Genomic DNA, 12,805 nt, shown 5'->3' on the forward strand with positions numbered 1-12,805 from the left:
TTGGTAAATAATAAGAGCTATATAGCTTCTAAAATATAATATATATATGCATTTGATGTTGCAAGAAGATGGTTCAGGGTATCCCCTAGTCGGGAGCTCCCGACTAGAACCTCTTACTTGTTTGTTTTTTAAATGCACTAATTCATAAGTTTAAAAGAGATTTGTGATGATGCTTAAATGAGCTTAAGGACTAGTTTTCTTGCTGTAAGGAGGCCCATTGAGAGCGGTTTCGAGAACATGAACAACGATTTGGACCCACTTTTGTGGAACACAATAAAGCAATTAAAGAAACGCATAAGTGAAAAAAGTCGAGTATGGTTGGGAAGGTTGGAAAGCGGCGACAAGAAAAGACTTTGTACAGGCAAACAATTTAAATATAAATGTGTCAAACACACAGCAGAATCAGGACACAGACTCAAACTACGATTTTGGATTCGGCTTTGCATTCGGATTCAGCGCAAACGCTTCAAAAATTACCAACAGAAACAAGAACAATGGCAAAAGAAAGTTACACAAAATTAATGAGAACGTAAAAGTGTTTGAATATAAAATGTTGCCAGCGCACACACGTAATTGCGGCGTAAGTTTTGAGCAAACGAATATGTGTGTGTGTGTGTGTGTGTGTCCGTGTGCGACGTAAAATGTTAAAGCATACTTATGTGCGCCACTGTAGTCAGGTGTGTAGTCAACTTGGCTCGGCGTTGTCTGCTGTTGTCTGCTTGGCGGCGCATGAAGTGAAAATTAATTTCTAAATGCGGGAAATTAACAAATTACAAACAACGCGACAAGCGAAGGGTAAAGGGCAAAGGGCAGCAAGTGGCAGGCAGCAGGCAGCAGCAGGCGGAAGTAGACATGCCATAACTTACAAGCGCACACACACACATGTACTTGGCGCATTCATGCGCAGCAGCAAAGTTCGCTTTGGGGGCGGCAAGTTCCATGGAGAACTCAAGGTGTTGAAGCGCAGGTGAGACACATTGTCTTACCTTTGCCTGCCAGCCATGAAGTTGTAGACATATTTCTACACTCCACGCACACACTCAAAGGCAACCCACACCCCCGCCCGCTGACAGTTGACAGCTTTGCTAATTTCCAGCAGCCACCCACCGAAAATGATGTCGGGCGTCTGTCTTGCGCTGCCATAACAGCCCGTACCCCTTCCCATCCGCTGCTTCCCCTTTTACACCTGGGCCCCCAACCACAGCCGATGCGGTCGCGCTTTCAACATTTAATTAAGTTGTGCTCGATTTTATGTTCGACAAAATTGTTTGTCTGCCGCCTGCACTCGCTGTTGCCTATTTTAAATCTGAAGAGTCAACGTTGCGGTGTGCGTGTGTGCGCGCGTGTGTGTGTATGGGCCTGGGGTGTGGCAATCGCTTGTCATGTCGCGGTTGTGGCTGTTGCTCGCGTTGTTTTCCTGTCATTTGATGACATTTTTTGCGGCTAATGCAAAGAGATTTGAAAATTGTTAACAAAAAGTTAAAATATCTAAGTGCATGAAGTTGCACATAATTAGAATATGCTTGTAGAAATTCACAAAACACACAAACATTCAAGCCAAGAAACTATCTTTAACAAAAACAATAAAGTTTTGCTAAGTCCGCGGGCACTAGGAGGAGCTACATTTCAAATCAAGTTTTTAGCTCTTATAGGTTCTGAGATGCTTGCGTTCATACATACGGACGGACGGGCAGACCGACATGGCTTAATCAACTCGTCTATTGATGCTGATCAAGAATATATTTTATGGGGTCAGAGAAATATCCTTCTGCTTGTTGCATACATTTGCACAAATTCATTATACCCCTTTCACCCAATTTTAATGGGTTCAGGAAATAAAAACAGAATACCGTGCTATAGCAACCGATTCTGCTCATAGAGCTAATATAATATTGGAGTGTGATCTTGGTAAGATTTGGCTAATTTAAAGGAAGCATAGTGAGATCATTAAATGCCAAGTTTGGTCGAGATATCTGGATAAACAAAAATGTCCTTCACACAAGACCTTAGATTTCGACTGACATCTAAAGAAGCAACATGATAGTGAATAGCTTTAAAGATAAGAGACGGGCTTGCATAAAAAGGGAGAGAAGGATTGACAAATCAATACATCGACTTGGCTCTTGATACTGATTAAGAATATGTATACTTTATGTTTTTGGGTATGTCTTCTTCTGTGCTTGACCCATTTCATGCCAATTAACAATAGCCTCCATCAGGTTATAATAGAGTGTGAAATGTGAACATTTTTGACCGAATATTTTGTTAAGCATTTATACCAAGTGAAACGACCTTAAAACGACCAACTTATAAAATTCACCAGGGCACTTTAATTTCGTATATGATGACATTCCAAAAACGTCGCCTAGTGCTAAGTGTTTTCTACCACTACTACATGAAAAACTATTCGACAGGCGAGCCAAAATCGCCCACCCAGAACGATGCATGGGGAGTACAAATAAAAAAAAAAACCGATTTATAATTGCGACTGCTCGTCTTGTCTATTGTCATTCAGCTGGGCAAGAAGACTGCTGCTGGGGAGATGACAGGGAGTCGCCGCGTTGTCTGACTGTCTCCTAGGCAAAGATTCATCTTAAAGCCTCGATTTGCGCCATTGTCAGTGTCACCTACACAAAGACTGACTCGTGTCTGTGTGCATAGATACAAGTAGTTGTGCGGTTGGGGCTTGGCTCATTCATCAGTCGGTACTCATTCCACTGGCGGCATTCATCCGTGCACTCATTTAGACATTTGCTGCGCATTTGGCATTGTTAACTATCCGCTTCCAGTTCCCCCTCTACTGTTTTACCGTGTTTTTTTGCTGTTTTTTTTTTGTTTTTTTTTTTCTATCATTTGGAAGCTGCTACTGCTGCTGCTGTTGCTGTTGATTGTTGCACAAGGATTTGTCAAGGATAAAACACTCGAGGCCAGTCGAGTTGGTTGTCATGATTATGTTGATGTCTACGCTTATGATGATGTCCCTGTTCTTGTTGTTGTTGTTGTTGTTTGGTTGCATACTCAGCATCGCTGCCAGCTGTTTGTGTTTAAGGTTAGATTGGGGCTGTGACGCCATCATAAGGACATTGTCATTGTAGCTGTTGCAGTTATTGTTGCCCCTTCAGCTTCTTCTGCTTGCTGTGGCGCATTATAAAACAGTTATTGATTTTGCGTTATGAAATGGCTTATTGGCGCACAGTATGACGGCCTTGGAGTACATCATGATATATGGATTAGAGAACCTTGAGTATGCTGCAGCTCTTGTCAGTTTAAAAGCGAGCAACGCACAAGAACTTTTCAAAATTTTGCTTCACATCCTCTACTCATAACCACTTAAGTCCTCCTTGAGCTTAGCAACTAATGAATTTCATTAGACAATAAGCTCTGCTTATATTTCGTCTTAATATAACTATGAGCACATATGAGAGAAAACCTCTTTTAACTCTTTTAAGAGGTAGATATACAAAATTCGGTATGTGGAAAGTATAAATATTTTACAAGACCGCCAGTAAATCGTTCGTTGCATACAAATTTAGTACTTGATTCTATATGACAAGAATTTCATAAACAAGGTAACAAAATCCATTTAAAATATTTCAACGTTAACTTAAATAAATCATATGTTATCTTTTCTTTTCAGAGCTCGTAATATTAAGGTATAACTTGGGAACAATGATTAATAAATAACAAGTAAGAGATTCTAGTCCCGACTAGGGGATACCTTGAAGCCTCTTCTTCCAACATCAAATGCATATATATATTCTATTTTCGAAGCTATATTTCAAGTTTGGTGACTCTAGCTCTTATTATTTACCAAAATTGCCCAAAAACATAATATCAATATCGATTTTATCGATTGCTTGGAAACGGAGTAAGTTATCGATTATCGGAAACAAACTCGATCTGCGCAGGCACTAGGAGCACCCACATCTATCATTTCAAGTCTATAGCTCTTATAGGTTCTGAGATCCTTGCGTTCATACATACGGACGGACGGACGGACGGACAAACAGACGGACATGGCTAGATCGACTCCGCTATTGATGCTGATCAAGAATATATATACTTTATGGGGTCGGAGAAGCTTCCTTCTGCCTGTTACATACATTTGGATTTTGCACAAATACAATATACCCTTATACCCATTTTTAATGGGTTCAGGGTATAAAAATAGTTACACTTTGGTTTTAATTTTAGTATAGAAGTTCTTGGTTCAAGACTGATTGGGGCTTGTTACAAGAATAAATTAATCTTCTACCAAAGTTAACGTATACTTGCAATATGATCAGAAAATATTGTTTAAAGACTAAATTGATTTTAATTAAATACCAAAATAATCATAAATTTAGTATGATTTCAGTTCGTGAGCTCTTGAATCAAGATTTATATAAACTTATTTTAAGCTCAAACTTGGATTGTATTAAGAATATATTGGTCTTACATTAAGAATCGTTAAAACTTAAAAAGTTATACTTGAATTATGAATTTCATACTTGAATCAAATATTACCGTTCTTACCGAACTTTTATGACCGGGCTTACTTGATTCAAGTACGAAATTCTTTATGTTTTTCTCTCTGTGTATATACAAAACTATTTGTCCTGATTGACTGACTGACATTTCAAAGTTTGCACAAGCTTTTAAAATGCGGAATTGAATACAGAAATAATATGCAATTAACATATTCATATTTAAAAAGAAAAACAACAGCATTTATCTCAGAAAAACGCCAAGATAGGTTATTAGTTTATTTTTGATCTTAGGCAAAAAGATACCCATAATGTAGAATATATGTAATTGAGCTTTAACATACATACAACTAGGTACTACAAATTTCCCAATTCTGGAGTCTCACATATTTAGTAATAGAAACTAAGTGCTGCTTTGGGCAGATCTTAAAGCGACCTAGTCCCCCGTTGCTTCATTTTGTTTTACAAATTCGTTTGGCAAATACTTTTTACAACAAATTGAGAGAAGCGGCGAGTGCAAATAGATATATACCGTGTGTGACCGCAGTCACGACGACGACACCGACACAGACACAGACACAGCTGCGGTTGCTAAATAATTTGCGACTGTTTCTACGTCTGCGTGTGTGTGTGTGTGGGCGTGGCATGTGGTTAGTTAAACAAAAATGCTGCGGCTGCGACAGAGAGGGACACAGCCCAGAACAAGTCTGAAAACTGGGTCATTGGGCGAAATGTCGCTGTCCAGACAACATTAAAGCCAAAATCACCTAACACACTTTACAGTCCACAAACACGACACGAACAAAACCAACAACAGCAATGAAAACAACAGCAACAAGAACAACAAAAAATAGCTATAACAAAAACCAAGCCAGCAAGTCAAAAGTTCAAATTTAACGACAGGAACCAAAAACTGGAAGCAAGTTTTGCCGTGCCGAGCTGCAAGCTTCCGTTGATGGCTGCTTTCCAGGACTCGATGGCAATCACCCCAGGCAGCCTGCTGGCTGCCACCTGTTCCGCTTGATTGTGCCCCGGTTTGTTCCCTCATCATGAAAGGTTAATGACGGCTGCTGTCAGCAGCGAAGGTCAACCCACCAAGGCGGCAGAAACCACCCACACCACCCACACCACCACCACCGCCGCCCCAACCAAAACTCCAACCCAAGCCCCACTATCCCTTGTCTTCCCTGAAACCAAACTCACGCGTATTGCGAGCGACGTTGTCGTCCTTTGTTGGGTCAAGCATGCAGCAGGTAAAAGTTTCGTTTCATGGGCCCAAAGTGTAACAAAAATACCAGCAGTGGGCGGTGCGGGAGCGCAGCAACTCTGCCACTGTGCTAAATAGCAGCGCTGAGCTGACGCTGCGCCCGCTCCTTCCGCTACTTCGGGGAGGCTGGGGACAACGTCGTAAAAGTTAAATGAAACGAAACACGTTAATGGCCTTTGAGCTCGAAGTGCGCGCAACGTGGGCAGCACAGGGAAGGGCGGTGTAGCCAGGAGCGCTGGCAAATGGCTGGTGGAAGCAGCTAAAAGTTAAAATCGAGCCCCATCGAAAGTGAAATTTTTCAACTAGTTAGCAGCAGCTTTTGCTTAGCTCTAAAATTTCGCCCACCTTTTATCCACTGAGGCGCGATGGGCGTGGCCGTCGTGGCTGTCACTGAGCTGTGTAATAAAATGATATCGTTGGCTTAGTTAAGTAGCAATAGCTAGGAAAGGCGACCCGAAACTGGTTGCCGGTGAATCTCAATCAGAGCGGCATCCAGCTCTTCGCCTGATATTAAGTTATTTAGGCTATTTAACAGGGCCACCAGCTAAATGAGTGGACGCCTTTGTTGTTGCCCACCTGCTTTGCTCCACACTCTATGCCACTTTCCCCCTATATTCTCTGGCTGGTCATTAAAGCCAAATTACGGTATATTAGGTTACTTCTATCCTGGACATCCGCTTATTTCGTTGTCCGCGGGGAAAGTTTCGTTCTGTATAAAAATACACTGACGGCGGGTATTTGAATTTTGTCAGTAGATGTGCGGCCATTAAAAGGTTTGCCATTATATATATATATATATATATATACAAATATGTACAAAGCTCGGACGGTATTATTAGATTAAATATCATATAAGATAGAATAATATAAACTTCTAATGAGAATTAACACTCGATTATTGTTCCTAGCCAACTTTTTTTTAAGACATTTCGAACAAACTTAAAGCTTTTTATCATAGTTAGTTCTTAGATTGACTTTCCCTGTGTTTTATAAATTAAATTAAATTAGTTTCTATATCAAACTCGCGAATTACACGGTTTAGTATCTTATCAAAAACAAGCACATACACACAGTTTATTGTATTATTAAAAGTTACAATAAACATTTTTGGGAAAAGGTAACTCGTCACTATCTTTGCCTTTTCTTTCGCAAGGTCATTTAATATTCGGCAACTCCCGTTCGTTCTGGTCGAGATTTTTTTTCAGATGGCAGCACCAAAATCACTGAAACTCAGATTAAAGTATTGTCCTATTTAGGTTGGATTTTTGTGAAAAGAAACCTCTTTCCCCCCTCACATGTTTTCGAAAATCCGTAGCAGGGCGTTAATTACACCAAAGACCGCATTTGTTCATTTTTTTGTATCTGCTTATGTGAGTACATTAAAGAGCTGCTTTTAGTGTGAATATTTTGGACTGCCTTGTGCCACAAACTTGCACTCAATTGTTGCCCACAAAACACTCAAACAAAATGCAGTAAAAATGCAAAGACATGCGGCATAGCGGGGGCAAAGGCTGCAGTAGTGCAAGAGAGCACCCCACAAAATACAAAGAATTATGTATCACTTCGTTACGACTTACTTCCACTTAATTTATTTTCAGTTGCTTTTCCTCACTGGGCACAACGACCACTTGTGTGTGTGTGTGTCTCTGTGTGTGTGTGTGTGTGTGTGTGTGTGTGTAGCCAGAGACGAACAGAAATGAGCCCGAAAAGCTCAAGGGTCGAGAGAAAAAATACGGGCAAAATAAAAAATCATTTCTACAGTGGCTTCACAAAGTAGACAAACAGGACGTTACCGATTTTTATTATTACTTATTACGCCTTATATTCTTAACAAATTTATCAATAAAATTACTTAAGAAATATCCGAATTAAAGGAGTATTTGATTATTTTTCAATTCTGAAACTAACATACATATCTTGTAATTGTACACAATTTTTGCTAACCCACTGTTCAACTACCCGGCGTTCGGTCGCCTTCACTTAGCGTTTTCCTCCACAAAAGCCCAAAGGCGTCAGCTAGTAACGACCAGAAAAGAAAGAAGAGAACAACAACAATAACAAATGGTGTCTGGTGTAAAAGGTGTAAAAGGAAAAGAGGAAAAGGCGTCTGAAAAGCGTTTGACTTTCGCAATGGTCAGAATCGCGCTTTGCATACAACTGTAAAATGCAAGCTGTAGCTGCTTTTGGCCTTTACACATTTCGTTTTGGCCTATTTGCCGGGGCGAACCATGATTCAAAACGCTTTTCAAGTGCCGGCGCATTAATCTCAGGTGTGCAATTTAGTGTGCGTCCAATTTTTGTCGGTCTAGCCAAGCCGGAAGCCGGACCCGGCAGCCGAGAGAAAGCCCAGAGCTTTGTGTTGACCACACGGTGTTGCACGTTGTGTGTTGCACAAATACATACACACACACGCACACACAAACGAAGCGAGTGAAATGTTGGGAAATTTAAAACGGAACTCCGCGTTTTATGCCCTCTTTGGCTTTTATTGTTAGCTGCGAACTCGAACCACCTTAACTTTTACACTTCCGTGTCCAAGTTGCGCGCAACTCTTTAAATTTCATGTAACTGCATTTGCTTTAAAAACTTTACGAACTTATTTTGCTGCTGCTCAACTTTTGTTCTACATTTGCTCAGCCATGTTAAACAGCAAAAAAAGAAGTTAACAGAAGAGTCGAAGAGCTAGAGAAACGTGGCACAGCTCGAACTGTGGACAGCAAAATGGCTCTGGCCATAATTTTCAGCTGACAACAAAGAGAGAGAGAGAGGGGAGAGAGATTGAAAAACAGAGAGCGCGAGAGAGACGGAGAAAAGTAAAGAGAGAGTGCGCGTTACGAAAACTTTTGATAATTGCATTTTGCAAGCGGCTTCGACTTGAAGTGGCCAACATAATAAACTCCGCGACGAACCGGATGCAGCAGGAGCAGGAGGCAGGAAGTGCAAGTAGTAGACCTAACCCCAAAAGTATCTACAGTCTATAAAGCTTTTGGCGCTGCATCAACACCAGACAACAAGACAATCAGCGGCGTCTGTGGACCACATAAAATAACCGAAAAGTAATTCGCCACCAAAGTAAACTCGAGCACACAAAAGTCGGAGTTTTAAAATAAACTTGTAGCAAACTGTATTTTTCTTATGAAAGTGCGGAAGGGGCTGCGCGGCAGCCGGGGCACTCGAGGCACAAAAGGCGCATTTTATATAAAGGAAAAGTGGCTAACTAAGTCGACGACGAGACCGGCGACTAGTCTCCACGTTGCAGCTGCAGCTGCAGTTGCTGCTGCTGCTGAGTGGCCTCAGACTCAAGAGTCATCTATGAGCAGCCGCAGATGCTTCTCTCCATCGACCGTGCACCACCACTCACAACGCCTGCCCTTGCCCCACGCATGCCAAGACACGCGCTGCGGTTGTCTTGTTGATTGCACCATCCGAACGTTGGAGGCAGCGAGCCGCTGAGTGAGCACAAAATTGAGTGGAGGAGTCCACTTGAAAGCTGAAATTTAAGCTGATTTCGTTTGGAATTTTGTTTCTGATGCCGGTCATTCTGCTGGCTGCAAAGTGTTGCCTACTTTTTAAAAAGACGTCATTGTTTGAAAAGAGTTTGAGATCTATCATAGATAGATAGTTGGGCATTAAGGCAGCTGATGAGAGAAGTTATTAAAGTTGAAAATTTCTGCAGCGACACGTGAGGCATAGGGCACAGTCTTTAAGAATTAAATGAGCTGATATACTTATATAAAAATATCAAAAAATTGGTTTACTCACTCTTAAAAAAAAATAGTAACACAAATTAAATAAAACATTTGTTGTAACTTTCCTTTTTGGAACTATTTTAAGCACAAGAAATCAACTAACGCTAGAAAATTAAAGACCTTGCTATTTAAAAGGCGCCAAGGCAGGGATAACTAGGGATACACAGCAGAAATTGTTCGATGAGAAACTGTTGGAAAATATTTAAAATATACAAAATATATTCAAGCAGCATTGTGAATGCGAGAGTGACCCAAAAGTCGACTAAACATTAGGTGGAAAAGAAATTTAAAGCCAATTGCTTAAGTTCAGGTTCTTTCCGCTTAAAAGTCGTCCAAATAGGATTTATCTACACATTAGATAAATTGTTCTAAGCATCAATTAATTGGAAACCGAATTTATTTACATTCGAATTCGAATTAAAGATACATTTAATATGGCAAGCCTCAAATGTACTAGATCAAGCTATTAGACGTACCATTTACAGCTTGTTCTATCACGGAGGTCAATGTAAGTGTGAATGCGAACAGCACCGGATGATGACAGTCCAATGATATGACTAAGCACACCCAATGCGCCACTTTATTAGAGCTGAAATATGCTTCATGGCTGTTGTTGCTGTCGCATTTAAGTATGCTACACATTTCGCTTAGCCGGAGAGCCAGAGAGCTGGCATATCGGAAGTCTTTAGCATGGCGAACACGTAGCAAACGCACATTCAGCTTAAATACATGGATAAAATGTCGGACATTAAACCCAGCGAAGAAGAGGAGGACATCCGATGATATAGCTAAGGTAGCACAAGAAAAAAAAAAGAAAAAGAAAAAAAAGCACAATGATAAGAGCAATTTTTACCAAAAATTTGCTGACAAATTTTGCGCTTAACTTGGCTCAGGGATACAACAAAAAAATTATATTATAACTAAAATTGAAATTGAAGTTGCTTAAAATTTAAAATTTTGCACATATGAGCGGGATTGCTTTAGCTAAAGCCGAAAGCTGCAGCTGCCAGTCCAAGGAGTGCAGGACGCAGGACTCGAGCAGTCGGCGTGTGTGCAAGTATGTGTGTGTTGGTGGGCAAACATTTTTATGCAAAAATATTTTGCATGTCACTACCGAACGAGCTAGGAGGGCAGCGTGTGCTCCCGGGCTGTGTATTTGCCACAGACTTTTGCATGCATAACAAGTCAGCGAGACGCCGGGGCGAACGGACGGACAGGCAAACAGTGCAATAAAAAAACACACACACACTGTGGCAGACAGAGCAGGGCGCGGGCGGATGGTGCGTGGAAAAGGCAACGGCAGCGTCAGCGCACAGGAAACGCATACAAAACTTTAGCGGGCGCCCGGGCGCATTTCGTAATCTTTGCAAATAAACGCGTGAAATTCCAAGGCGCACCGCAGTGGCACATGTGCGCTGCTACACAAAGGGGCGGCGGTTGGCGGTTAAGGGTAGGGGGGGGGGGGGGGGGGGGTGCGGAAGTGGTGCGGTGCCAGCCGGTCGACATGGGACGTGGCAGCGTTGCGATGCCGCCATTTGGTCGACATGTGCCGCGCCATTTTGGAACACAGCTCAAACGCTAAATTGCGCATTCAGATTAAAATTCTTGAATGCGCATTTCCGTTTCCGTTTGTCTGCGTTGAGTAGTCGGATATGCCCGGTATTTTCCTAGCAGCGCCGCTCGTTACACACATATGATTTTTACTCTGGCCAATGTGGCTCTCCGCTTGCATTTTTCTGTGTGGGCGCTGTGGTTCACTGCAACCTTGAACTGACCCCACAGAAAAGTGGCACATTTGCTGGCATGAAATTTGGTTTCTGACGGAAACGATTGGATATCGAAGCGGTTCTTGATTCAATTAGTAATTTGAAAGGTAAATTGCTTTCACAGATCTCTATGTGATTTAATAAGCATTTATATATTGGGATATAGTTGTTTTGCTGTCGCATTTCATATAAATTTCACTAATGTAAAAGGAATTCATTGTTTGTTTTATCACGTGTTATTTTCGTTAAATTAATCAATTTATTAATTTATTAATCAAAATTTTTATCGTACGTCAAAATAATTTACTTATCAACAGTCGAGTATATACGAATTCCCGTCTTAAATTTATACTACTTTATGTAAAGATTTAATTCATGTTTGATAACCTTTTAATATCAAACATCTTATAGTATATTAGGGATAATATTTCCGATCGAACCCATAATAAAATTGTTTAAGATATAAACTTTTAAGGATTTTTTAATATTCAACAGCCCACATTTGTATGTACACTAATTGAAATAGTTTTATGGAGTCTAAAGACATAATTTGTGTGTGCAAGTTAAATCTTTAATATATATTTTATTAGCATAACACAGATTCCTATGTCGCTACACGCTCGTATGAGTAATATGGGTTGCTTAATGGCATATCACTCATACGCCTCATTGCATTAAAGAGCAAAGCGCAAGTTGCTTGCTATGCAGAACCTGTTCTGGTTTCCTATTGGAGCACAGGCCTTGAGGCCAACACCACATACATATTATTGGGCCAGCAAATGCTCAGGGTCAGCTACTGGCCCCTACCGTATTGCGTCTTTTTTTGCGTCCCAAACTTGGAAGCCCCAAAACGCACATCAAATAAAAGAAATGGCTTTGTTTGCTGCTTGTGGCATAGAATATCAAGCTGATAAGGGCCAACAGGAACAGACTGTGGAGCAGAGAGATTGGAGACAGGCGACTCGAGACGGGATGCGGTGTGGGTGAAGCTGGAGGTGGATTCGGAGGCGTTGTGTGTGCTGGCGCATAAATAATGTGACCTGCCTGACTGCGATTATCTGTGAACTATTTTTCACACGTTGCCAGCATACAAAATGGAGCATTCGTTTTCAACAAAAGCAATGCGGCGAATATATGAGCTGCTTGGCTTAGTGAGGCCACTTGCCGCATTAATTTGGTCATGTCTTATTGAGAGAGGGGTCCACTTACATTGTACTAAAATAATGAACAATAATATCCAGAGGCGTCGATCGAATGTCGGTCTCATGACTTCATCACTTCTCCAAATGATGTTGTATGTATTTTCCTTGCCGATGCGCTTTGGGCCACTCACTGGCACATGTGTGAAAGTCTGCAAAAAAAAATGTGAAAAATGCGCATGATTAAAAAGGAGGTTCCTCTAAAAATGTTTAAGCCAATTAAAACAAGCCAAGTGAATTTTCACACAGAAACCCAACAGACGTTGCCAGGGCAAAATCCACACGTTGAGGGTCAACAAGACTCTCACCATAAAAAAAAAAAAATTAAATAAAAAATGAAAAAAGAAAGGAAAAATGA

The 12,805-nt window shown here is 41.0% G+C and overlaps 1 protein-coding gene across 1 annotated transcript in view; it reads right to left on the bottom strand.

Moving 5' to 3' along the window:
• Positions 1–12,519, bottom strand: part of LOC115758095 — a 140,115-nt gene extending 127,596 nt beyond the window's left edge. Inside the window, exon 1 of the mRNA XM_030698617.1 lies at positions 12,458–12,519. Within this exon, the coding sequence (XP_030554477.1) occupies positions 12,458–12,515 (58 nt within the window). The 5' untranslated portion in view covers positions 12,516–12,519. The remainder of the gene's footprint in view (positions 1–12,457) is intronic.
• Between the last annotated feature and the right edge of the window lie 286 nt (positions 12,520–12,805).

The sequence above is a fragment of the Drosophila novamexicana genome, unplaced genomic scaffold (genome assembly GCF_003285875.2).
Source record: "Drosophila novamexicana strain 15010-1031.04,08,12 unplaced genomic scaffold, DnovRS2.1 tig00000121-arrow-pilon, whole genome shotgun sequence".
NCBI classification, from domain to species: Eukaryota; Metazoa; Arthropoda; class Insecta; order Diptera; family Drosophilidae; genus Drosophila; species Drosophila novamexicana.